This window comes from Scatophagus argus, chromosome 23, assembly GCF_020382885.2.
Source record: "Scatophagus argus isolate fScaArg1 chromosome 23, fScaArg1.pri, whole genome shotgun sequence".
Taxonomy (NCBI): domain Eukaryota; kingdom Metazoa; phylum Chordata; class Actinopteri; family Scatophagidae; genus Scatophagus; species Scatophagus argus.
Genome location: NC_058515.1, coordinates 3,249,847 through 3,277,805, shown reverse-complemented (window position 1 = coordinate 3,277,805; position 27,959 = coordinate 3,249,847). Strand labels below are relative to the sequence as shown.

Here is a 27,959-nt window from a genome sequence, read left to right as displayed (position 1 = left end):
GACAAAGACAACACCTTGTTCCAGAGTCAGATAGTCCTCATCAGAGCCAAAGCTGCTCTGTGACTGACTATCCTGTCTCTGGTCGCAATGAAAGAGAAGAGGGGAAAATACTAACAGGGCCAATTTAATAGGTTGCAAAACAAGAATATTGGAGTGTGGGTGGAAAAGAGAAGGAGGTATCCAAAAGCACTGTGATGTGATGTATCACTCTGCCAATAGTAATGGCAAGGTGGAAGCTGAAATAATAGTGCACCGCTACATCTTTAAAAGTCTTTGAAAGCTGGCTTTTTCTTCCCTAATAGAATGAAAAAAAAATACCATCCTTGCCTCTTTTTTCAGCTCACATATGCTTCCAGGAAGTAGTGACATGTCTCATCTAATGAGAACAGATGGAGAAGAAACCCCCCACACGCTATTGTCACTCCATGGTGTTAACTGTTACAGCAGATACAGACACTTCTGTATTTGAAAATGTGGCTTCCTTCCAAGTAGGCAGATTTTCATTTGGTGTCTATTTTATGTTGACATTGATATTTATGTAAGTGAACATGCTGAGTGGCAGAGATCAACAGTAACTTGACTTTTTCGGAGAAGGCATCTTTGCCTGCACCAAATATCAGTCGTTTTCCGCTGCTACAGGTTTTCGCCACAGTAGCAGGCCTTCTGCTTCTTGCATGACGGAGGCTTTGCCAAGCTCTGAAATATATATGAGGGGTTGCAGGATGGTGCGCCATTTCAGGACCTCCCATTATGACTGCGAATCAGAGCATTCTCCTCAGCGCTGAATAATTCATGCAGAGAAACTATTTGCTTAGTCAGTTTTTTCGTCTTTTACCTAATGTACGGCATGGATAGAAAGCAGTCAGAACTCATTCTTGAGTAGTCTGTTTACAGAGTTGCCACTAAGATCAAGTTAGAACCAAGGGACTTATGAAGAGAAAATAAAAACTTTTATCTTTGCAAATGGCAGATAGATCTTGAAAGAGAGGCAGTCCCTGAAAAAAAAACGCCTATTGTCCAGGAAGTCTTATTAGAATTCAGGAAGAGTATTCGATCCCCTTGCAACCTGCAGCGTTGGAATTGCAATGAGAGGAGACGGGAGCAGGTGAGGTAGAGGATGAGTTGGGGCGGGATGGGCTGTTCCCGTCGTCCCTTTTATTTATTCCAGACGCTCTCAGTGTCCCATTACTCACGCAGAAGCCTGAGAGATCTTACTCGTTGAAACCCCGTTAAAGCCCTGCATCAGCAACACAGACAGACTGAGGGGGAGGAAGGAGGAGGGAGAGAGAGAGAGAGAGAGAGGAAGAGAGGGCAATAGACAAAACAGAGGTGAGACAAAACACTCGCCCTGCTCTCAGCCCCATTTTTCCTGAGTATGTCTGCTGGTGGTTGCTATTCAAACCTCCATTAGCCTCTATGAATAATGAATAGGAACAATGAGTGTGTTCATATTGAGCCCCCCCCCCCCCCTTGCCTTCACTGCTGGGACCTACCTACACCCCTGTGAGTAAGTGGGTGTGTACCTGGGCAGACAAGGTTTAAAAATTAGAAAACATTTTCCTTGAATGCCTTTTCATGCCCCCAACAGATCTAAAGGAGAAAATTATAGTTCTTATTGGAACTGCTCGCATTATCCATCTTTCTGCTGGATGGGTTTGTGTCAGGGGAATCACCGTCTATGGACTTCCTATCTGTTTACGAAGGGGAAATATTTTGAAGTAAAAAACGCTGTTTGAATTGGTGAAGAAACTTTGAGATTGTGTTTGCTTTCACAAAGCTTGACCTTCCAACTGATCAGAGACCTTTTGGTACCGAGAGGTTAAATGAGCTATGCTGCTTTGGTGTTGTGTGTTGCTCATGTGTATCTTTTGCGTTATCAGTTTTCTGCATCAGGGCCTTCAAGTTTTACTATCACTCACCGTGTATTCTTCTCACATTCCAAATCTCATGTACGCGAAAACGACACAAATTTCACATTTTTGTATCATGTGTGTCACCCGTCTTCCCACGATTTCAGTGTTTTTGATTAAACTAAAAGGATTCTATCATTCAACAAAAGTTCGATCTCAGCAGGAATCCTTTTGTTAAAGTTTAAGTTTAAAATCCCAAAACGAATGATTTGTATGCCAAAATATGCAATCATATACTATATATATATATAGTATATAATATACTATAATTCCCCTGTGTAGTTTGGTGGCATTGAAGTGCCAGTCTGAATTTTTGAAACTGTTGAGGACTATTCACTGAGAACATTTGTAAAGTGAAATGTCTGACTCTGACATCTATAATGAATTCATTGTGGCTGTGGCTGAACAATGCAGCAAACTCATCCATTTTTGGTGTTTACGTTTTTTTCTAAAGTAACTTTTTTCACATTAGTTTCTGCTATTTGTTTTTGCCTTTGTAATTGAGCACCTTGTGTGCACCAACAGGCTTGCCCAACAGAGACCAAACCCGTTTATTGAAATTAATTCGAACAAACAGAGCACACACATTCTGAGCTGAAGGAAATTGGCTGGTCCTCTGAACTCCAAGGTGAGTTTTCTATTCACACTGTAGATCTAAAATATATATGTGTGGTAGCCTCCAACATTTCCTCACCCTCAGCTCTGTGATCCACATCCCTCACCTGCACACACGCTGCCAAAACCATCTTGACCTGTCTTCGTTGTTGTGAGAACACTTGAAACAGCTCAAATCCGATGGCAACAGCTGGCCTCTGCTTAGAAAACATGTCATAGAGCAGAAGAAAGCGGGGGGGGGGGGGGGGGGGAGGAAGAATAGTGCAAAGAGGAAGCAGATAGGACAAATGTAATAGTGGCTGAAAAAGGTAAAGACTGACAGTGATAAAATAGAGATGTGAAAGAGACCAAATACAGAAACAGTTGGAAAGTGAAACTGTGGAAACAGACACGAAAGTATAATATATTTATCATGCGCCTTCACTGTCTCTTCAGCTCCTCTGTTTTGACGACAGCAGGAAGAGATGTTAGAAAGAAGGAATGGAGGCAACATGAATTTGTCAAACACATGACAACCTTGCTCCGTTACATCACTTTAAAGGAATGTCAATTACCTGTGACATGTAGCACAACTGCATCACCTGTCATAGGGCTGGTGATGGATTGTTTCACATCTTAAAGTTCTTTCTACCTTTGTGGCGCACTCGTTCACTTCTCTTAACATCACATATGTATAAATAGGATGTGAGCCCGGTCTCATTGCCAGGGCATCAGATACTACTGTTTTGACACATTCCTTTGTGCCTTATCCAGATGCAGAGGGTACCCTTGTGCATCTAGATGAGACACGCCTGGGCTTTAATGTTGATGACGATGATGTTGCTGACGAACTAGAACAAGAAGGTTAGCATCTTCAAGGTCAACACCTCTTTGACATTTGAATTGGGTGGACACACACACCCATTCTCCCAGATTGTCCCTGTTACCCCGACTGCGGCTGTAGCATCACTCCCATGATCTGTCAGTGGAATCTCAGCTGCAGTCTTGCTCCTCACCTCTGCCCGCTTTGTAAGTCTTGCTGCTCTGTGATCGTGGTCACGGCAGCGATGGTGGTGGTTAGGCTCTGAGTTAGGATGTCAAGCACCACGCTCAATTGCTCACCTCTCATGTTCAGCGAGTGCAGGGCTGCACGTGTGTGATTTCATGCTCAGCCATGCATGTTCTCTCTCAATCCGTTCTTCACTACTTTTATGCTCCTCCTCTCCATTCTTTTCTCTTTCACTTATTCATTTGGTCACAAGGGAGGGTACAGGGAGGAAAAATTCTTTTATTCAATTCAATAAAAGACAGTCAAAACTGTCTTTTATTCCTTCAATTTTGCTTTTTTTCCTATTACTTCTTATGCCTTCATTCTTGCCTTCACACACAGACTGCTTTATCTCTCTCTCTCTCTTTCCGTCATGAATCGGAACTGTATGAAGTTGATTTTGGTGTCGGATTCTTGATGCTTGCTTCCATAGGAAAATGACGTAGGTAGCCATTTTGATGGTGTGCTGTGTTTCCATCAGATTTCAGCTGATGCTTAATATTTTACTTCTCAAGCTTCACAGTTGTGTTATGATGCTGGCAGTGTTGGTACAAGGATGCTCTAATGCATTGTGTAGCTTACATACACCCACACAAGGATATACGTATCTGAATAAAAAATGAGCCTACTTCATTTTTCCTTTTCATTTCCCGTCTCACACTAAGTGTTGATAGAGCTAACATTCTATGCTTCCATGTTTCAATGCCTCTCTTCATCCTATGTGAAATGATTTAAAATGTCTGCTGTTTGTTTGAATAATCCTCTTAATGTACTGACCACAATGAAGAGGGTTAGCATACAAATACAATGTGAAAAAAAATAGATTTTTCACTCATCAAAATAAGGAGGACACAGTTCTACTGAATGTTTCGGTGAAGTGACAAAACACGTCTGAAAATGTATATCTTTTGTCTTCCCAACTTAACTGCTACATTGTCAGCATTTTTTATGATTATGTTGAGGCAGTGCAAGACGCTTGGTTAAAGTTGGGAAAACATCGGGGCTTGATTAAATACCTTAAAAGTCAAGTTTTGGAAGAATGTGAAGAACACCACATAAGCCACAGTAGCTTTAACCGTATTCTGGTCTAAACCTTACGTGATATGGGATGTCGTATCTCTAGTACTGAAGTCTGCTTTCTGCAACCATCCAGTACATATGACATATTCCCTAAGATCTACATTATATACAGTTCAGCAGAATAAAACTGATTTAAGGTTTTTCTCCATGTCTTTTTAGCAATTCTAGCTTTGTTTGTGTACAGTGTGCTTGCTGGAAGAGGGTAATTCTATTATCCTTCACTCCATATATGTCCTTATCCTTCCCCCTGTCCCTCTTTGCATGTCCATCCTGTCTCTGTCCAACAGTCCTCAGCCCTTTGTAGTGTAAGATGTTCAAAGAGTAGACCCGGGCTTGAAAGAACGCCTTCTGTTTGATTGCAGAGGGGTCAGTGATGATTGCTGCAGGTTTCGGTCCCTCTGAGAAATTGGTAGAAGAAATCTCCACATGTGTACAGGTTGAGGTTCTGCAAAATGTGTGTGAGTGTGTGTGCAGATGTTTGCACTTCTAGCTGGACGCTGCTGCGTGTGTGCAGTTGTGAATCAGGTCCTTTAAGAAAGAATCCAAGTGAAATGGACAGCTGTGTTGAGGCCTGCTCTGAACTGTCCTCTTTCCTTTTTTATTTGGCAGGATATTGTGCCTCAGCACTGTGACTGCTTATTACCTCCCACTGTCCTTTACTTGCAGCCAATTTTACCAAAGCATGACCCAGGCAGACAGAGGTGGGGAGAGTGACAGAGATGGACTGGTGAACTGTGGCAAAACAGTAGCTCTCTTTTGTAGCTTTGAATCTAATGGGGACTTTCACTTAAGGAGCTGATATAAAAAAAAATGGTGCCTTTCATAAATACAGAGGTATTCACGCATAAAAAGCAGAAGGATGGAAAAAACGTGCTGCCATGGATTCCCATAGGTCAATAGAGATGTACTGGGCTGATGGAGCCAAAGGATGAATGGCAGTGTAAACAACATACAAACGTGCTCTGATTCCTTCTGAGGAGTCAGTGTGTGTGTGTGTGAGTCTGTCCAGCCTTATGATGAAGTGCAGCTCTCATCTTCATATGTTAATGACATCCCTTCTTCCAACCTCTGTTGCCTCCAGAATGATCCTCATCTCCAAATTCAAAGCTACCACTGTTCAGAGCTGCCCGTTTCGAAAATTCTCCAGGCTGTCGCTTCAGCCCACTAGTCTAATTTACGGCTATAATGATCGCGCAAATTTAAAGCAGCCGCCGTCAAGGGAGCTGGCCAGAGAAAGGAAAAAGTTAGAGGAGCCGGGAAAGAGGGAGAGAGAGAGAAGTGATTAAGGTGTAATGGGTGGGCGAATGTGCCGGGGGGAGGGCCATTCTTGATTCCTGAGACACTGTGAGGCAGTGAAATATGAAGCCCAAAAAGCAAAGTGACAGAGAAAAATGTCCCTGTCCCTTTCCCGTTTCCCTCGCTTATCACTGCAAATCAGCCCCGTGTCATCAAAAACTTCCCAGGTGCACGCCACACTTCGTGAACACCACTAAAGAGGCCTAGCGGACAGCGCAAAAAAAAAAAAAGAAAACAAAGTGATTACTTCTGGGTATCCATGTTTAATCAATCTCCCACTATACTTTAGATAACTTCTGACCCAAGCTTTATAGGAAATTAAAACGATTTTTTTGGTGATGGAGAATTCAAAGAGTGGTTTCCTGAAGGACACTCATGTCCTTAATTACATTCTGGGTGATTCTCCATTACGGGGTCAACACAGATGGCCCTTTTCAGTCAAAAACCAGGAAGTGAATTACTAGAATTCATCTCATTATTGGTTTCTGATGCCCATTGACCTCACTAGCTGTCACAGGGACCCAGAGTCGCTATTGAAGCCCCACCATGTATTAAAGAGCAGGTTGCGAAATGGGTGGTCATAACATAAATGGAGCTCATAAAATGTGACTTTTTGCAAGTGTGTTCCAATTTCTTTTTTTTTTTTCTTTTTTTAGCCTTTGTCTTAGATTAGTCCAATAACCTTCTGCAAAAGGGCCAGGATGCTTAGTATTTAATTTTGCCACTACAAAGGTGTGATGTTCTCTACAGTAGAGAACACCTAACAGGTATGAGGGACACCCATCTCATCGTAGTCATTTTATTTTAAAATGAATCTTTGCAACGCAGGAGATAATTTGTTTCTGAGAGCAGGCTTGGTGTTTACAAGGTTTGTTATTCAAACTGTGATTGCTTTGCAGCATCTTTACACATTTGACTCTGGTTGGCATTCAGCCTCTGCGGTCACTTCCTTGGGTCTGATGTCTAGACAGTAATTTCATGAATAAATACAATAGACACCACCTCCATTTGGCCCTTCTGATTGATCTGTAAGCACTGTTTTGACATGATGAATACCATGCAAAGAAGTGCTGCACTGCTCATAAACAATGCAGCTGTGTGTATGATAACTATGTGTGTGCAGTGGGTCTTCACTGTCTGTCAGCATTATGCAGAGCAGACAGATACACAAGCATAGAGATGTACGCATTTACACACTCACACCTTTGCACACAAATGCACTGCTGCATTCTGACAGAAATGCTTATGGAGGCATGAATGAATATTATGAACACATACAAACTGCTTACACACATTCGTACAGAATCATGAATGGAGTCAGTAATGGAAGTAGGTCAGACTGGCCGAGAAAGGGGCATTGATTGCACACAACAGCAAGTCTCATTGTATCACACCCTAGCAACTGCATATATATCGATTTGGCTGGGTTTGGTACGTGAAAACTTCACAACGATAGCATTTCATTTGGATGATAAGTCACTACCTTGACATAAGTAAGAGCAATGATATGGTGCTCTCCCACACAGAGAAGTAACGCTCTGGGCTGCTAGAACGAAATGGGAAAGGTCTTCCTCTGCCTGTGGTGCAGAAGAGTGGAGAGGATGAAGATGGGGGCGGGGGGAGACACAAAAGAGGACAAGTAGCCTCAACTCTCATGTCCACAGGGCCTAACTATGTCTGTTCTCACTCACTTATGTTACAGTATGGATAGTATGTGCATCTGTTGGTTTTCAGGACAGTAAAGAGCCTTTAGGTGAAATGTACTATATACTGGATGTAAATATTTCTGTGTATCAACTTATTTACATTTTCTTGTCTTTTCTTAGATCTAACTGTGTCGCTTTGGTGGCTAAACTTAAACAAAGTGGCTTTCCATGTGAAGCACATACAATTACCAGGGATGATAAAGTGTTGGTCAATTTGTCACTCATTACTGTCTTGACTTCCCTTCCTCATATGTGGCTCTCAGCCCCAAGCTGAGATTAAATCCAGTAGCAGAGCATGATGCTGTCCCGTCAAACTCTAAATTCAAAGCTCTAAAGCTCTAAATTCAAACTTTAGTGCTTACACTTTGCTCATGTGTATCAATTTATTTCACTATAGCTCAGAGGATTTTTCATCCAGTTTGTGAATGGAGTGGCTTGGTGGGTGTATGCGCCTCCATAATTCATATGATCTTTTGATTAATGTTGGACCACTGTTCCTCTGAGTTTGATTGATACTGTGTGATGATGGGAACGCACAGGCCTCAGCCAAAGTGTCTGATTGATATCACAGACAAATACTCCACAATTACTAATTGAAATGTGGCTGGATGGCCTAACATGACTTTATCATTAGTGTGACAGAGCAACTGCCCTTTAGAGAGGGAAAATGAAAGGAAGTCAGAAAATGCTGGTAAAGAGAATGAAATGAAGAGGACTAACAGCACTAATAAAGTGACACAAAAATGATGTTATGACAGTTATCTCATCCTTATTTCCATTATGATTAATTACTAGACTGAATAATACATGATCATGCATAATATCAGGATACATTGAAATTCACACAATTGGGTATTACAGGAATTTGCTCGTAAATGCTCTTCTGTCTTACAGGATACACATCCTATTAAGTGAATTTGGGTGTGGTTACAGATGAATCAGCCACACACAGAGCTGAAAATCTGCTGTTACAGTTTGTACGCCAATTTTCTATATGCGATGGATTACCTGCTGTGATAGATCACACAGAGAAAGAAGGGGGTAGAGACAAGCTCTGAAAGGATGAGAGTGGCAAGGTGAGGAAATGGGCTGGAAAATTCTGAATAGTGTCATACCATGATGATGCCCATTTCCTGTAAAACAAGATAGAGTGTGTGTGGCAGCCTTCGAATAAGGGAACAGGGGACAGGAATTGTCTTTAGACTGATGGGAGAGATGCACGAATGGATGCAAAGCCAGTGCAAAGGAATAGAGGTAGCAAGTGAAACGACATGGACAATACAGTGGGGGGAAAGGAGTGATCGCTCAAACTGTTCTTATTTTCTGTAATCTTTAAAGAGCGTGAGTAAAGTGGGCCTCAGACAAAATCTTAGAACCAATTTAAAACCTCAGCATGTTAAGTGAAGCAAAGCAGGGCTGACGTTTTGAAGTCGTGATGCAGTTTCAGCTGCCTGTGTGTCTCCTCTGGCCGGGTTCGTGTTTGGTCATTTAAAAACCTCAGCATACAATAAAAAAAATATATTCATCATTAAACCCTCATTATTATTTTGGACATGACGTTTACTACAGCAGGATTTGCCAAAAGTTTTTGTTTTCAAAGTGGTCACGAGAACCGAATGAAAAGGCAAAACAAGATGTGCTGTAACACCAAATTGTTATCAGTCATATGTATTCCGTGTTGACACTGTGCATCTGTTCAATATTTTTCTGCCAAATTGTGGACATCAGCATTTGTTCATATCCTTTCTGCCATGTCAAGTTTGTTCTGGAGAACAGAAAGAGCTGCAGCTGTGTGATTTTTCTCAAGCTTGCCCACCGTGAATGGAATAATTATATTTTATTCACTCCCACTGATCAAGTATTCAGCACAGGTAACTGCTTGGGCCTCAAGTCATTTCCAGATTATAGCACCTGATACTGAAATCAAATTAAACAAAATTAAAATGAGCCTCTTATAGGCCTAATGAATGGAGAATGCAATGGCTGCTCTTTGCTGCAGGGTGCCAGAAAGTTATGAACAAAGGGAAAGGCTTTTATGTCCTAAAATCACAGATTGTATCAGAAAACAGTCCAATCATAAAGGGCACTTGAGGACACACAAGTTTGCGTCAGTAGCGCAAATTTACAGTTTCCCGCTCCCAGACATTACCCAAAGAGCAGATATTTCCTTTCCTTCCCAGAGTGTTGTCCTGCATTTGAAATATGCAGTGTTTTATACAAAGTGAATGTAGTTTATATTTAAAAAAGGAGAAAAATGTCCCCTTTTGCCTGCTCTTTTCCGCACTTTCCTTACCAGATACCGTTGAACAACACTGCAGGCTCGTGTTTGAACTTCAGAGTTGCAATGAAAACAGTGTGTGTGTGTTTGTGTGTTTGTGTGTAAGGATGAGTGTATGCATGAAATGGCTGGCACATTTCAGCATGTCTTAATCAGTGCCAATAGCTCAAGCGAAGCCCCGCAGCTCTGGTGGGCTGGTGGCTAGTTGTCTGGGTGGGAGCAAACACACGCTAACGTACAAACACAGACACTGACACAACTGTGACTGCCATCTGGCTTCTACGGGCCCCTGTGGAGTGGCTGGGCCCTCAGAGATGTGCGACGCAATGGGTGGTCAGTAGAATAGGAGAAGGACAGGGCAAAGGGAAGGGAATAAAGGAAAGAGGAATAAAGGGAAGGAAGTGTGTGAAATTGGAGACTGATAGGCCTCTACCCTCCTGCTACTTATTGCTAATATGCCATCAGGCTGTTGGTACTGTGCCAATCCAATAGCATGATGCCAGCGTACAGTGTGACCGCCATGTTTTCTCTCTCTCACTGCCTCTCTCTCTCTCTCTGTTTACTCACACGCTGTCCTCCTTTATCCATTCACTGGTTGTGAGTCCACACTCTATGGAGGCTGTATGTAATTTCAAAGAAATGTGATCTGAAAGGCCAAATCCTGCAGGGAGAAATAAATGTCACAGAAGACAGCTTATGGTCTCCATTTTTTTCAGAGTGACCATCCTGTGAGGCCATAGTAAATCTACTGTAATTGTAATACATCACTGTTTGCTGTGACTTAGCACCCGGCGTCCTTGCACTAGGTAAAGGGAAGTTTCCCATATAAAACCATATTTTTTGCTTTGCATGCTAACACGGTCTGTGAGGGCATAATGAATAGGTAAACAGACAGCTACTTACTCCCTGGTTGGAAATATATTTCTGAGGTCCAATTTGAACTATAATTGAAAGGTGGTAAAACCAGCCCTCAGGGTCCTCAAAGTCTTTTCTGGTTCATTATTCACAAAGTTTTGTACATCCTCTGTGTGTGCTTGTCTATTTTTGTGTACATAAATATCAGCGTGTTTCTCTCTATTTGTTCTGATAGCAGCCTTCCCACTTTCAGTGATGTTTCTGGTAATGTGGTTAATGTCTGAAATCACACACGGTACTTTATGGGAAACAATTAATTGGCGGCACAAAATAGAGTGACTTTGTTCTTTACTTGCTTTGTTTTTTACCATCGAGAAATTTTGCAGATTGATGTGTAGTCTAGGTCTCTTCACAGAAAAATCATTTTCGTTACATTCTTATTTTCTAATTTTGTCAGGTTTTTTATTTCTTTGTTCGTTTGTTTTTAACATTTAGTGTTTGTGCAACCACAGCAAATACAATAATGCTGGCCCAATGGAGACATACCTCTTTAAAGATTTACTGGCTGCTTACATTGCATAATAACATTGTCAGTAATTTTTATTATATTTGCAGTTTAAGATATTTTAATTTCAGTTCAGTTTATTTATATAGCGCCAAATCACAACAACGGTTGTCTCATGACACTTTCCAATTAGAGCAGGTGCAGACCCAGACTCTTTCATTTGGTTTTTAGAGAGACCCAACAAAACCCTCATGAGCAAGCACTTGGTGACACTGGTGAGAAAAAACTTCCTTTTAGAAGGCAGAAACCTTGTAGCAGACCCCAGCTCAATGTGGCGGCCATTTGTCTTGACCGGTTGGGTTGTAAGACGGAAAGGGAGAGAGAGAGAGTTCATAACAACAGCGATAACAACAGAGTATTGGAATTACAGTGACAGTATTAACAATAAGGATTTTGATAGTAATAGCAGTAATAGTCGTAATAATAATAATGCAGAAATATAACAGGTGGTAATAACAGTCGTCAGAAGGAGCCAGATTATTTGGGTGTGTTTGTAACAGCCTTGCTTAGTTTCTAAAATAGCCATCGCCCTCTCTGTTTGATTTGACAGATCTAGGCCAGAGATAATCTAATTTGTTCTTTTTTCTTTCTCTGTATAGTCCTGATTCAAAAGATTTAAAACTACACTGAAAGTAAAAAATGGTGTATCATAAGACTTTGTGTCAATGGGAGCAAGTGGTCATGTAACATATATTGGAGTACGAACAAGGAATAGAAGGTCTATTATAGCCGAGTAAAAGTGGCTTTGATTAGAAATGAGTATGGCCTCTTAACCGACAAATGGTGACAAGTGGGTAGGGGTAATTAATAGCTCTTCATAGAAGAGCTAAGGGAGGAGTAGCTTGTATTAAGTTTGCATCAGCTAATGCAAGCAAGGACAAAGAGAAGTGGATAATCGTAATCGAATCAAAGTTGTGTGCCTTTAACAAAGCAATTTTTAACTGAAGGAGAGGAGACGGAGGAGAAAATTTGCCCATGGGGAGTTGAAGCATCAGTGAAAAAGAGAAGACAGATGAGGAAGAATATGATTATGTGGCTGGGCATTGCAATTTGAATTATTTAAATGTACACACTGTACATAGCCAAGGGAGTGAAAATGAAACAACAAGAGAGCCAAAAGAATGAACCGCGATGCAGGAGACGGAGAGATAAAAATGCGGGCTAGTGTGTATGGTGAGACTTTGGTAACCTTTGTTTGAAATGCAAGGCCCGGCTGCCATCTGAGGTAGAAAGGTCCCAGGACCATGAATTGTGAATGGATTAGAATCTGTGGGCTCCACTCTTTCCATGTCTGGGCAATCAAATCCTACCTCACTGGCTAGAAACTAACTCAGTGTTTAGATGACAGTTGCCAAGAAAAAAGTAAGATTGTATGAGGCACTGCCTTGGTTGTCAGTGTTGTTTTCACAGATTCATTTATGTAATCTATAGTGGAGCTCCCTCCCAGGCAAATCCCAGAGAGCCAAAGATCCGTTTCCTCCACTGATTAAATTTCAACACAGTCATTTCGGGTGCCATTAATCCTATGTGCTTTTTTTTATATTACCATTCCCTCTGTAGTTCCAATCATCCTAGATTAGCAATCCTCTATTACATGTTCCTCTCTCATTTCCATAAGCATTCATCCACTCATGTTACGTGCTAGCGGTGATGCCTATCTATTGGCTAACAATAGGACATTGCTGCCCGTTTCCTATTATTAGTGTGGAAGCCTAATGACTTTATCAGACCTTGTCACAGAGAGATTCTCTTGCAGTGCATAAGCAGGACCAGACGCAGGGCAGAGCTGAATAACCAGTGTAAGGGTCTTTAATTAAATGTGTCATCTTGGCATTTGATAAGCACAGCAGGGTATTATGGCTGCCAGCTATAGAGCCTGATGGTTGGAGAGGGGACTGAAAGCCAACTGTCCCCATCTATCATCAGCACCGCAAAACAGGCAACAAAATAAATAAATAAAATAAAAAGTATAAAATAGACACTCATATATTTACTTAAAGCTTCCCTCACCACTATGTACAATAAGTATATTTTTCAAATGTCATATTTATCATGCAGGGCAAGAATCCATGATCTTAACCAAGCCAATAAATCACTTAAAAATGCTGGCTTTAAACATTTTAAAGCACCTGCAACATAATTTGTTACTAAGATCATCCAAAATAAATATTCTGAGGTTAAAATGTGAGAGGGGTATGCGTTCACCGAACTTTTACATGTGTAAAAGCTAATTATACCTGAGCATCTGCTGTCTGTGCAGTGTCGTCAACAGTTGAGAAGTATCAGAGGTTTCAGAGATTGTAATTGTTGAAATCATTAGACAATATCAGACATCTGAGGGCAAAGATGAGTTTCTTCAACTTACCTGGTATTTAAATATGGATTACACAGAAAAAGTGCAAACACAGCGCTCCTCCCCTGTCTAAATTATTGAGTGTATACATGCGATGTGTTTACTTGGCCTGTGTCCATATGAATAAGTAATGCTGTGTCACACACAGCTCATGTGAAGACATATGAAGGCCGGAGGTTACCGCACAGCAAGAAGGCAGGATATTTTGAGACGTTTGGTTTGGAGAATGTCACTGTTTTTTTAAAAAAAAAATCTGTATGACTCGAAAGCATCTAATGCTTGCTTGCTTGATGACTCAGTGATTGACCCATTCGTTGGACGGCTCCGTTCATGTCATGTCGTTCCATCTCCACTTGACACCTCAGCTCAACACAATATCAGCCTGTTCAATTTCCTGTTGAGCGCCTGTCAAGATTTGCTCCTCACCTTTACTCTTGCTCTCTGAGGTAAATAATACTTTCCTCGCCATTTTAAATTAAAAGGACAATTTCCTATTATACCACGGCATTAACTTTGCCAGCCTGTGAAATATTGCTATATTATTAACTATATTATATTATATATAATTCAAAAACCACTATCCACCATGCTTGTGTGTCTGTAGTCCATGTTATAAATGCTGAGATTGTTGAAGCAGGTGCTGTACCTTGCATCCCATATCTTTCACTTGGCCGCACAGAGTATTTTTTGCCACATGGATTTTAGCAGAGTAATTTACCATTAAAAGTCGCACAGACTATTGGTGTTGCTTGCATCCCATGATTTGTGTTTGCATTGTAAACATCTCTCTATTAGTATATGCTCAAAGCATTATCACGGACATGGCATGGCATTAGCACAGGACAGTAGCTGGGTGAATGTACTGTGTGTCTTTGTTTTTCAAGTGGTATTTGTGTGGTTTTCATACAGTCGGCCTCTTTCTTCCTAGTGGCTTGAAACTACTTAATTTAATAACCACTGATACAGCCGCTCTAGGTCATTAAGTCTGTGGGAGAGGGAGACGACAGCTTCATGACTAATTATTATGTTGGCGGTGTCACCTCGTGCCTTGGCTCTTTGCTTGTGTTCATATTGTGCATGAGGATAAGAGGGAGAGAGAGAGCAACATATAAGAATTACTTGGGAAAAAGAATAGATTTAACTTTTTTTTTTAACTTTTTAGATTTAACTTTTCATTGAATGTATTACCCTTGAATGTATTTGCCCATCAACCGTTGTTGTTTGATAATTATTTTGGTGACTTTCCCTCTAATTAAAAACTCAATCTTCTCCCATTAAAATGTGCAGCACAGCATCTTTTGCCATGCTGATATCTGCACTCGATATCATGATGGAAAGTCATGTTCACGTATTCAAAGCAGGCATTCCTATCAGCCTATTGATAACCTGCACATGTTAACCCTTCAACCTTGCGCTGCTGCAAGTTAACTGATAAGATCTAGTATTTGATGTGTGCATCAGGTTCATCCCTATAATGAGCCCTCATGTAGCCACTCAATAGGAGGCCTGCACTTAATGTCCTCTGCTGAGCTGAAGCACCCGTAGCTGTCAAAGGAGGCAGAATGGATTGATGTCGAAGACACTCCTGGACCTCTGTCTTTATGTGCATCTATGTGTCCCCCCCATGTCATGCAGGGGAGGTGTTGTAAAATGCAAAAATCACCAAGAGCATGACCCTCTTTACTTACTGTATATCCTACATGATTTCAGGGAAGCTTTAAAGATCAAAACTTGAGTCCATGTTTGGTGAAAACAAACAACCTCCAGCCACAGTAGGACAGTCCACTTGTTGTTATTTTGAAATCTTAATGGTTCTATAAAAGAAAATCGACAGTGCAGATTGATTTGTTAACTGCAGGGATTGGTTGTATAACGCAGCTGTAGGGATGCCAGGTTTTCCATACAGTATAGATCCATAAAGTACGATTTTGTTGCTTTCTCTATTCTCAGCTCCTGACCTATAATATAATAGGATAATAGAAAAAATCCAGTTGGGGGTCAGTTGCAAAAGTGAAAAACAGCTTTTGTAGCAGCCTGTTTGGATGACTAAATACAAGGTCTTTGTTGTCAGAGAGCATCAACAATTTAATTCACTGGGCACCCAAGATAACTTGATGGCTTTGATATAAAACATACTACAGAGAAATGTTAAAGTGTGTGCAGTAAACACGGCTGGTAGGCATGCTGCGTGGGAAAACGCATTCTCAACACATATAACATAAATACAAATGTCACTCTCACATATAAGCGATATCACTGATGAGTTTTTACATTAAAAAATAACAAGTGGAGAAGAAGAGAATTTTTTCTTTTCCTGCATATTTTTTTTTTTCTTTTCCACATTCTCCTACTGTGTTGCGCTGTTGCGGACAGTGGTGGTGGCTTCTGTGTGCAGAGCGTGTAACGAAGGCTGACACATCGAGGAGCTAGCAGTCATACCGTCCATTAACTTTGAAATCCTGATTCCAGTCAGCCACACTTCAGCAGAGACCCTGCGTTTTTTCTTTTTTTTTTTTCTGCTGAGCACACAACACAGAGCGCAGCACATATCAAATCTGTCTCAATGTAGGCATAAATTCACCCAAAACATACCCTGAAAGGATATTTTCTGCTTCTGTTTTTTGAAAAGTTGTACTTTGCCAGTGATAAGTGAAACTGCATATAGAGAACTGGGAGGAAATGTTTTCTGCTGAAGGGGAATCCATGGAAATTGTTTATTTCAAGGGTTTCTCACTTCAGATAAGAGATGACACAAGAAGGAGCAAACATCAGAAAGAGGGATTATGACCAAACTGCCTCCTGGAGAGGGAGAATGATAAAGACTAGAGCTTTTTTATAAAAAGATTTTAAGCTGGAAGCTGGTGTGGGGGGCAGTGGGGGATGGGGGTGGGATTAAAATAACAGGTATGAATATCAAGAGAAGATTGGATCATTGTGGTGGAAGGACACTGTGATAACTGATATCAGACAGGAATCTAAATATACTGTCTGGCATTACATTATTTTCTGGTTCTCTATGCTTATTTCTTTCCTCTAGTTAAATAAATTACAATTTAGCTTCTCATATAAGTCTATTTAGGCCCTGCGATTGACAGGCCACCAGTCCAGGGTGTACCCCGCCTCTCATCCCGTAGTCAGCTGGGATAGGCTCCAGCTCCCCCGCGACCCTGATGGATAAGCGGTATAGAAAATGTTTATTTAAGTTCAGAATTTGGCAGCACTGTGTTTAATTTGGTATCTCAAAGTTATCTTTCACTGTTACTTTGGGCCAACAAAGAGGAGTGCTGAAATGCTTCCAACAGGCAGCTTCACAGTGGGATGGATTCACAAAGAAGTGTGCTAAATAGAAGCATAACCAATCAATATATTGATCAAAGATTTATTAAGACCAGAGATTCAAATCATGTCCAAGTGTTGTTGCCTAATTAAAACAGCAGTTTAGTTTCAGCACTGCTTAATTGCATTTCTGATCATGTATTTTGCTGCTAGGGTGCTATGAGTGTACATAGTTGTAAGTATTATTTTTTTTTTTCCTTTCCAGAGAAATGAATCCAGTATTTTCATCCAGCATAACCAATAACAGATCTGAGAGTTCAGTAGATTTGGTGGCTTTGCATTCAGATTCGAATACAGAATACCCAACTGTTATGAATGTTAATTTCAAAGACTGATTATAAGTTCAAAGTACAATCCTGATTCCGAAAAAACTGATGCTGTGTAAAACATAATTAAAAAAGAACGTGATAATTCGCTGATCCTTAATGACAAATACTGAAAACTGTGCAAAACCAATATATTTAATATTCCACATCATCAACTTCAGGGATTTTTGTCAATGCTTATTCTGAATTTGATGGCAGTAATACTTTTTGCAGGTACAGGTAAACGGGTTCATTGGTAACAGCTGAAGGTATCCTGATTGGTATGAAAGGGGCATCCTCTAGCAAAGATTTGGGCGATGTTTGCCAATTTGTTAAACACGTGATTGTATAATGGGTATTACTACATGGGCTCAGGAACTATTGTCTTTCAAAACAGTTTGTTTGCATTCTGTAACTTTTGAGATGGCTTTGGGTTGGCCGTGGCTTTCGTCTGCATCCTTTCCCTGTAGAAAAACGAGACGGTGTAGCCAATGCGTTAAATTAACCCGGTGAACTAATTAGTAAATAGATGAAACCGAAAAAGTCTTATCTCTGAGGTTTGGCAGTACCTGTCAGGTTTAATCAATTGGTACACCACCCTTTTTTTTTTAGTGTTTTAACTGATCTACTCCTTGAGGAGCAGGTTATAATGCCAGGCTCACTTAAATCCCCAATGCAAACCTGAGCTCCATGTGTGAAAACACTTTTGTGCGCAGGTTGCTGTTTTCACCCATGTACATGCATGAGCGCCTCTGCAAATATTTAGCAAATGCAGCCCAGCACGCCTGGTGGCTTTGTTTGTGCTACACTCATACATCAGCATCTATGACAATGTTTTCAGACCTTGTAGAATGATATCAGCTGCAGACAAAATTGCAACTCAAGCCATGTATCTCTTATGTACAGGATAAAGCCAAGAGAATTTTCTCCCCCCTCCCCCCCAGTCTGTTCCCTGCAGATTTCTCACTGTTGTTGTGTGTTAATCTCAGTGATAACAGCGAGGACTCGACGCTCCCTATCTGGAGTTTAAATCGATAGGCACTTCCATCTATCGAACATAGACCCCAACAGAGCATCCCAAACGGCTTATGTATTAAATAAGCCGTTGTATGGTGCGCTGTCTGTCTGTCTGTTGATATCTCTTTTTTTCTCCTTCACACACACACACACACACACACACACACAAACTACCGCTCCTCTTCACATAGGCTTTGGATAAATTAGATGTGATTCAGCAGGCATTTTAAACACTGGGGCGTCTCATACCCTAGAGCTCTGCAATCTGGCTCCCCAGAAAAATGATGATTCTTTCTCTCTCTTGCTCGTGCACTCTCTCCCCTCTTGTCTCCTAGCTTTCCCTCTTGCACCGTGCTCTGTCCCCCTCTCTTCCCAGTGCTATTGTTGGGCCTTCATTGCGTATAGAAATTGTATTTAAAATCCTTAAATCCTTGTCAAAATTTCTCCCTGTGTGCAGGAGATTACTGTGAGTCTGTATTATTCTGGAACAGCTTTAGCAGGCACTCTCCCTCCCCACCAACCTTACAGCATGTACCCTGATTATTACCTTCACAATGGTATGGAGAAAGGAATCGTTTTCAGGTCCCGGTAAACCTGTAAATCACTTTCTGAAGTTGTTGCAAAGCAAAGTAATCACATTTTAAAAAAAAGAAATACTACAGTGTGGCACTAATAACAATAAACAGCCATTACAGCCTAGAGTTTTGGCGCAGTGTGAGTTGCACCAACATCTCATTTGTCTGTTAGAAAGCAACAGAAACATCCTTTTTCCCCCCGTATTGTTTTGGTTCAGTGAGTTTTATGCTTTGGGGCCAGTTGTACGTGGCTTCAGGTTTTGGGGCCCGCTCACAGACATCATGGATGAGGGCGGATGAAGTGGAGATGAGCCCATCTGGCTCAGACAGCTGGGTCCACAGCTGGAGGGACAGACAGTGACAGCTGACTCACCACACAGGGCTAGGCTGCAAAAGATGGATGGATGGATGGCTGGAGGGGGAAGAAGGAAGCAGTGGAAAGCGGAGGTGAGATAGAGAGCGATGGGAAAAGCTTTCCACACTGCCAGCACCCTTATTTTGTGTTTCTGCAGTGCTGGAGTTGAGTTGCAAAAGGATGTAATGCTTTTTCTTTGCAGATAAAAGATGTATGGTGCTTTGTAGGTGTGATGGGGACATTTGTTTTCAACATGTGGCACCGATTAGTAATTTTAATTTTTTGTGTGTAAGTAGTTAAAAGTTTTTAAAAGTAAAAGTTGCCCCAGCCGTGGCCTAAATGTTGGAGAAGCGACTTGTGAAAAATATACTAACAAATGAAGTTGGAAGTTTTATTAGTCCCACACTGGGAAAATTCACATAGTATTGTAGTCTCTACTTCACTACAAATAACTGACAACTTAAGGCACTGAAGTTACTTTACTAATTTATATTATATTATATAAAAGAAAAATAATTGGCAACATTTTGATCATTTAAGTAATTTATTTAAGATAAAACATTACATGCTTCGAATAACTTTAGTTTCTTTTTAATAATTTTGAATTTTCTGTTGGTTGGTTGGTCACTTTGGGCCGATAATTGGGATGACATTTCTCATTATTTGCAGAATTTTTACATACCAAACAAAAATCGACACAGTACTCTGGGTGGAGGGTGGGTGGGGACGAGGAAGACGAGGGGGAAAGAGACGAATAAGTGATTTACGTCTATTTTTCCCTTTGTATCCTTGCTCTCTCCCTCTCTCTCCTCTTGAGGAGATATATATATCTATATATATATATAGATATATATATCCTTTCACGTGATTAAGATGTGTGCAACCTGCTCTTTCATCCAAGCGAACCAGAGCCCCTTCGTGCTTGTTAACTTTCCTCTTTACCAAGCTGAGACTTCACTTGTCCACAACATGCATGTTTTCCTTTAAAACGTCCTTTCTCATTAACAGACATACTCTCCCTACATTTTTCCTGTTTCATCCAGACTTTTTCTTTTTCATTTCACCGTTCTCCTTGAATTCCTCATCGAGCCCACTGCATTAAACCTCATTATTTATATAGCATATATACATATATATATATATATATATATATATATAACATTCTTTTAACAAGATATTCATAGTTTTCACTGCTGGCAAAACCACAGTGCTATTAGTGGGTTCCTATGTCCATGACTCTTTACTCTAATGCACTCGTCAGCTCTGTATAGATGGCTTAATTTTTCTCTCTCATTCTTTGGGCTCCGTTTTGTGGCTTTCTTACCAGCAGGAAAATTGATGATGGGTTGGTGGAAAACCATTAGATTTTAATTATCAAACCTTTGCGAGAACAGCATATTAAAGAAAGTAAATAAACATTATGAATCACATTACAAGCCACAATGAAGTTGCCGGTCCTGTACAGTGGAGCGGCCAGTGTACTGCATATACACTCCATTCACTTAAGATGGAAAGAACATTTTCTTAAGTGAATGTGTATTATGACAATAGTCTCCCGTTGTTCAAATGCTTAAAAATATCTGTTTTTACTTTTTACAAAAGTAGTGCAATGTCAGCAACAGACCACAAAGTTCCTCAAAAGCAAAGTTGTGGTGAGCGGTTATGTTCACAAGGTGTCCTACTTTGATGCCATTGACTGAAGGTTTTACGTCATCTCTCTTTAATTGGTCTCTTTTAGCCACAGCCGTAACTGTTATCTTTCCCTGATCTTAGGAATTACTAGTATTAATCATTTTTATCATAGCTGTTTTAGAAGGCACTAACTATGTTGTCCTGAAGAAAGCAGCCGCAGTTCAGAAAATACTCAAATGAGTAATAATAATTACAAACAGACTTTTTCACTGTGAAGCTATGAAGACTACTCTTTTTGTGATGAGTCATCTGATGTTCAGCTCTTACTATTTCGAAAGGACGCTCTCAGAAAACTAGAAAACTTTGAGCAATAAGATAGCTGCTGTATTCAGTTTCTGTCAGCAAACACCTCCCGCAAGTAGAGGGATCTTTTCCTTGGATGGCTAGTGTCTGAAATTGGATTCAGACTGCAGATTTCCGCTGTCAGATGAATTCATTTGTTTTATGAAAGTCATCCTTTTGGAAATCAAGCTATCTAAAGCCTGTAAATTGATGAGGCATGTTTGTTTGTAGTTTCACAAAAGGCTTTGAAGTCGTCTTGAATAGCTTGCCTGTTAGATGGCAGTTGACAGTCAGTAACACCAATTCCAAACCATTTTTTGAGTGTCTCAGTTTGGATTCTATTCAAATCAGTTCAGTCAATTTATTCTCTCAAACGAGAGACTTGCATTCAGGTGCACAAGATAAAAAAAATAAAATAAATAAAAACACACAAAACAAAAGTACAAGAATGGACTAGAACGCAACAGCACAGACAGAAAGACACCTGCTGCAGGTCGCTACAGGAGCAGTGTCGCTGTAGGGGGTTATTTCTCCGTTTGCCGTATCCAGCAGTGCTCTTATATAAGTGTCTAACATTGGGGCTCATTCTGGAGGAAGTTTCCCACCAGTGCACTTACATAAGCAGCTAACATCAGGGGCTCAGTACGGGAGAAAGCTACTGAATAGCACAAACAAGAGATGGGAGTTAAAAATTGATGACTTGCTTTTTGTGTTTCGCCTTCCCCTGCTGTGTGAGCAGAGAGATTCAGCTTGTCCTAGTTTCCTGACCTCACCCAGCGGAAAAATCCAAGCCTTTCCTTTACTTCCTCTTTGGGTGTCATGTCTAGCCGCTGGCACCCTTTAAATAGATTGATACATTAACTTACAAAATAGCCCCCTTACAATTTTTTAAGCTTTTTTATTTATTTATTTTTCAGTTGATATTAGCTTCTTTACAGTTTGCTTCTTTGAAAAGAAAAATCCCCTCTCACTTCATATTTCTGTCATCTTGGCTGCTTTAGATCAAGTAGCGAGGTCCAATTAATTAGGTGCGTAATGGTAAGAAGGTCTACTCAGGATTAGAGTGTGGACAAGGGGCTTTGATCCCACGTCTGTCAGCAAACTAATCATACTTCCTTCATCTATGACCTCACTTCCCCTCAGGGATTTTGGAGCTTGTAGTTTTACTGGGGGAAAATTTAATGCCTGAAGTGCAAGGCTTTTCGCCTCTGGGACACGACTGTTGCATCATGCAGCAGTGGCACTGACATGACAGTTGTGGTGCATAGTGCAATTAGTGCGTGTGCATGTGTGTCTGAACTGAATGTTCACCTGTGTGTATATGTGTGCTCTGTATTTCTTGTTTTTCCTTTGCCAGAGGGGAGTGGAGCAGCAGGTGTTGGCAGTCCTCTGTGTTTTTCATTATAATGAGTTCCCAGTCCACACACTGTCCTCTAAAGGGAACATCTATATTGTCAGTGACAGTCATGAAACAGAACATTTTACATACTTTGAAATAATAAACAGTAAAAATGGCAGCAAAATGGTTTGTCCTCTTTTTACACATTTTCTTACCTACTTACTTTACGTTTCTGTTTTGTAAAATGCGGATACTTTGTTGTCATTGCTTTCTCTGATGGCAAAAAGTTACATTTGCATGTGTTCATTGAGCACTGTTGTCTGCAATGAAGGTTTCGCATGCAGAGGATCTGAAATCACCAATGCAACAAGTCAGTTCTTATAGTTTAGGCAAAATTAACATGTTTGGTACAACCAAGAATCTGTACAGAACAAAGGATCTCAACTTTTTGTTGACTCGAATTTCCATCAAAGTTATCCTTCAGTGGAGACCCAGATCTGAGGACCACCAGCTGTTGAGACTGCTTTCAAGAATATGAATGATTGTAGACATGTACTTGTTCTGAGTCAGTCTGTTAAAAAATAATTTCACGAATCCTCATCTTCCTTAACTTGGATCTGTCGGGTTCTTGGCTACACTTGCTGCAAATAACCCTCATAAATACAAAATTAGAAATTGCGCCATTCATAATCTTTTATAGTCTGCCTCATTTGTTCTAAGTAGTCGTTTGCAAGAAACTGTTGAAATAAGTAGCATTAATTACATTGACCAGCAGTGGTTGCTCCCTTATTCATCATCCATGAACTCAGGGAGACCTGGCTGAGGAAGGCAGGTTAGAGAAACTTCTTGCAGGCCAGAAACACAGCCGATCTGGCGAATTGGATCAAACTGTACCCGAATAAGCCGAGAGAGTGCACAGGACTCACAGTGTCAAACAGATCTGGATCCACAGGACTCGTAACCGTACTCGAAATTTTAATGGCTCTCAGTTACAGTCATGAGTCCTGTGGAGTCGGATCTGTTTGACGCTGTGAGTTCTGCGCACTCACTTGAGTCAATCAGTTAAAGCCTGAGTTGGATCAGCTGTTTCCGGCCATGCAGGAAGTTTTTTAACCTGACCTTGACAGCTCCCTGAATATCGAAAAAGAAAGAAAAAACCTTGTCTAAGCATTACTTTCAGAGCAGAGCATTTGAGGAGTAATTGGTTGAAATGAAAGAAATTCCCACTCCCATGTCTTCATGACTTAATTTAATAAATATGTGAAGTTTTAGACAGATAACCTTCATTAAAGGTCTGTTCATTCGACCATTTACTTGTCTGGCCAAAAAGGTCAAATGCAGTAGCACTGTCCTAATATTGCGTTTGTCTACGATCTGTCCATGCTATATGGCTAACAAGTTAAGAGTTACCTGTTGAAGTACAGTACACACAGATTGATTTCAGTACTTTTCGAATACTTCATGGACCCAGTGTGTTTCCCCCTGATCCAACTACAAAGAAGGTTTGTTAAAAATCTTACTGCCCAAAATATAAGTAGGGCTGGGACTGCGTTAACACAACAATTAATCAATTATTTTATCACGCAATAGCACCGTTTTTTTTAGTGAGCAAGTGAACAATGGTTAGATAACTAGTGAGCAACAGACTTTAATAATTACAATAAAATAATAATAATAAAATAATTTTTATAATTGTGTCGGCGTAAAAAAATGTCGGCGTTAATTAATTACCGCGTTAACGTGTATGTGATGGTACCGCATTAACGCAGTCCCAGCCCTAATAAGAAGGAAACTGAAGGTTAGAGAACAGGCACAGGCTTTCGGTTTTGGACAGCATACATTTGGATGGATTGTGGTGGTGGAGGCTCTTTTTTGAGAATCTGTAATTCTTCTTTAAGTTCAACAGTTCAATCTTAGTACAAGATCAGGGCACATGTCCCGGTCACCCTGGGTGTCACATCTCCCTCACCCTGACAGCAAGCAAGCACAGCATCTCTTGCCTCCCTCCCCTGAGATGTTCCCACTTGGCATCTTGTGTGTGTGTGAGTGTGTGAGTAAATGAGTAATAGTCCAGACTCTTTTCTCTCCATCAGTGCAGTGTATCCTGCACTGGCTTTTCCTGTTTTGGCCATTTTTCTTGCTTCTTGTTTCTAGCGCTGAACCCCTGTCCCAGTGGAGATCTGTATCGGCTGTGATTTATCCGATGCACAATCTCCCTCTATTTCTCTCTTTCTAGCTCTTTCCCTCTGTCTCGCTTCCCAGTGTTTCCTCTCCTCTTGCAATCCAACGTCTACATTACTTTCTGTAATGTTAGCATCCTTCTCTTTATTAGTTTGCATCACATGTTCTTCCCAGTGTTTTGATAGTCAGAGGGTTCAAGAGACAAAAGGAGGAGCGGAGTAATAGATGAGAGGGATGAACATCATGTTGGAAATGTCTTCATATAGATGATAAAGGGCAAATACTCCTTATGAAATCTGTCAGTTATTAAATAATTCAGTTTACTTCAGGTGCTCCCCCCCGCACAAATGTGACACACGCACTCACGTGCACTTAAGTATGTCATTGCTTTTCGTACTTCGGTACTGGTGCTGAGCTATTAGTTTTAAAATAACAGCTGAGGTTACTGGATGTGTGTGTGTGTATGCGAATAACAAACCCAACATGCGTGTGTGCCTCCCATCATTCCTGCGTGCGTGCTCCCCTCCTTCATTTCTCTCTACTCATTCCCCTCCCACTCCCCGTCTCTCTCTCTCTCTCTCTTTCTCTCTCTCCTGCTTCAACCAGACACACAAACACTCTCTCTCTCTCTCTCCCCCTGTCTCCGCTCTGCCCTATGTATCACAGTCACAGTCTGTGCATTCAAAGGATCCAAGTGTGTCCACCTTTCCCTTTCGGCTCTATTTCTGCAAGAGACTCTTGGTTTGCCCTGCCCAGTTCAGAGCTGTGTGTTTGTCAGGGTGGTTGTCCGACTTGATCGGAGAAAAAGGAGAAGGGAAAACTGTGCGGGCAGCAAGGATGCGCTCGTTGCTGCAGCTTCTGATTCAATTAGCATGAATTTCACAGCAGAGGCAGCAGTGGCAGTAGCGGCAGCAGCATCGTCAGACTCTCCCAGCAAGCCAGAAGCAGCATCCTGTGTCGGAGCCCCAATGAGTGAACCAGCGACTGCTTTTCACCTGCCTCTCACCGTGGAAACCAGGCTTTGAAGGGGCAGAGAAAACAGAGTCATTTTCTCAAAGGGTGAAGAACAATAACAAGCAGGACGGATCTTGGTTGCAAGTCTAAGGATTGGAGGATTGTTGAACTGGACATCAACCACTCTGATGCTGGTTGAAAGCTTTGGCCATGGTTTAATCCTGTTAGGGTGTCTTCTTGGTGCTGTTTTTCATTCCACGACCCATATTGATTTATTTTGTCAGAAGAGAGGAGAGGAAATTCAGCATCGCTACACTTGGAAATAGGCGACCGTTTTGTCCTCCTTCTCATCAACCCTTTTTTCTTGCCAGTCCTGTATTCTATTTATTCATTCTTTGTTTTCCCACTCTCAGTTGCAGCCTGAACAGGTTGAGATCTCATTCAGGGATTTGGATCCCAGAGACGGAATTTTGGCTGCCCCTTCATCTCAGCAACCTTGTCTTTGCTCTTATTGCTTCCCTTTTGTATCCTGATTTTAATCCTATGTATTTTTCTATCCTGCTGCTCTACATTTAAGTCATCTCCAAAAAAAGCTCATAAGGGATGTCAGGATTCTTTTTTTCTACAATGAAGGCTTGGGTTATGGGTGGAGAAACCCTCTAAAGAGCTCCCCAAAACGAAGGAGAGTCCTGCCGAACAATTAACTCAAAGAGCTGTACGCAAGATATTTTTCAAGGAGCTAAGATGGAGTCTTGTAGTTGCTAATTTGTTGCTCTAAGCTGTGATTATTTGTTTAAGGTTGCTAAGGAAGTTGCCTGTTAAACAAAATAGGTTAAGGTTGTAACTGATTTAAGGGAGGAGTATAGGAGTTCGCAAGGATCCAGCAAGAAGCTTTTGGATATCGGCACTAGACTGCTGGAGGATTTTTGGGTTCTTTCTTTTCAGGAAGGATTTCTCTTTTTTTCTTCACTCTTTTTTCTTTCCAATCGTTTTTGGGAATTTTAATTTTTTTTTTTATTACTTGTTTTTTTTTTTTTTCCTTATCTGTATTTTCTTTTATATTTTTTTTCCCTCCCTGCGCTGGAAAGCAAAGGATCATGGGCCCTGGATTCATTTGAAATGCTCATTTCCTGTTTGTGTCGTCTGAGGGGGAGGGGCCTTCTGTTTGTTTCAGGCCCCGCCCCCATGGAGCAGGAGGTGGATGTGGAGGTGGACGGAGGGTTGCTACTGGTACCCAAGCCAATGGCGGCATCACCTGTGGTGTGGGCCAGTCCAGCCTTTCTGTTCAGGCTGGTGCTTTCTCTGGCGCTGCTGGTGTTCCCCTGCCCAGCTGTGGCCGCCAGAGTTTCCTCCTCCCTCAGTACAACCCACCATGTCCACCACTTCCATAATAAACATGGTACTGTGCCCATTGCCATCAACCGGATGCCCTTTCTTACACGTGGGGGACATGGTAAGCTCACCTGTTTCCACTGCTCTTTCCCCTGACTGTCCTGGAGCTGAATTAATAACTGGTCACTGATTTTGTTGAGTGTCATGCAAAAGTAGATGAGTTTGTAAGACATGGACTTAAGGGGTCAAAGGGAGTTAATTTTCTTCAAGGGGTTGATTTATGGTGGCAATGAGCTCTAAGCTGAGTACATAAGCCCAGGCAATTGGTTCATCCATCTATTGATCTCTGTCATCTTCTGGAAAGACTGAGAGGAGCCAGGCCTGGGCGACCAACCTCACTGCCTCAGCTCCCCATAGACCGGTATCTTGATTCATGCTGCCGATTTGGCAGATGATGTTTCCAGAAGCTGTTCCCTTCTGGGCTTTTTGCAGCACATCCCCAGCCAGCTGGGTCCTGATACTTGCCTTTCAATCTCAGCAGCCATCTTGGGTCTACTGATGTATTGAACTGTGGCCAATATAAATTCATGTAATCACCACCCAGAGAAATTGTTGACGCATGACGGGAGCCATTAAAATAGAATGGTCTTGACTGGTTGGTGAGATGCTCAGTCTCACATGTTGTACGCCATGGTACATTGCGTACTCAGGAAAATCCATTGATAATTGCGGGAACACTCCTTATTTTGTCCTACTTTCTACAGTATATGTGTTTGGCTCCGTGCTCTGTGGTGCATCAGTTGCTGTGCTGTTCTTAGCCTAAGCTGTCAGGGACAAGGCAGAGTTTCACATTGATGATTCCTTTGATGTTCCTCAACTCGAGCTTTTTCCTCTGCAGTTTTTTTC

At 41.3% G+C, this 27,959-nt stretch overlaps 1 protein-coding gene across 14 annotated transcripts in view; it reads left to right on the top strand.

Moving 5' to 3' along the window:
- Positions 1-27,959, top strand: part of nrxn2b (neurexin 2b) — a 584,209-nt gene that overhangs the window by 371,489 nt on the left and 184,761 nt on the right. Inside the window, exon 1 of one of the 14 annotated variants that reach the window (XM_046380513.1) lies at positions 26,780-27,174. The exons of the other annotated variants lie outside the window; for them this stretch is intronic. Coding sequence (XP_046236469.1) covers positions 26,841-27,174 — 334 coding nt within the window. The 5' untranslated portion in view covers positions 26,780-26,840. Of the gene's footprint in view, positions 1-26,779; positions 27,175-27,959 lie in introns of those variants that run through there. 14 annotated transcript variants of the gene reach the window in all.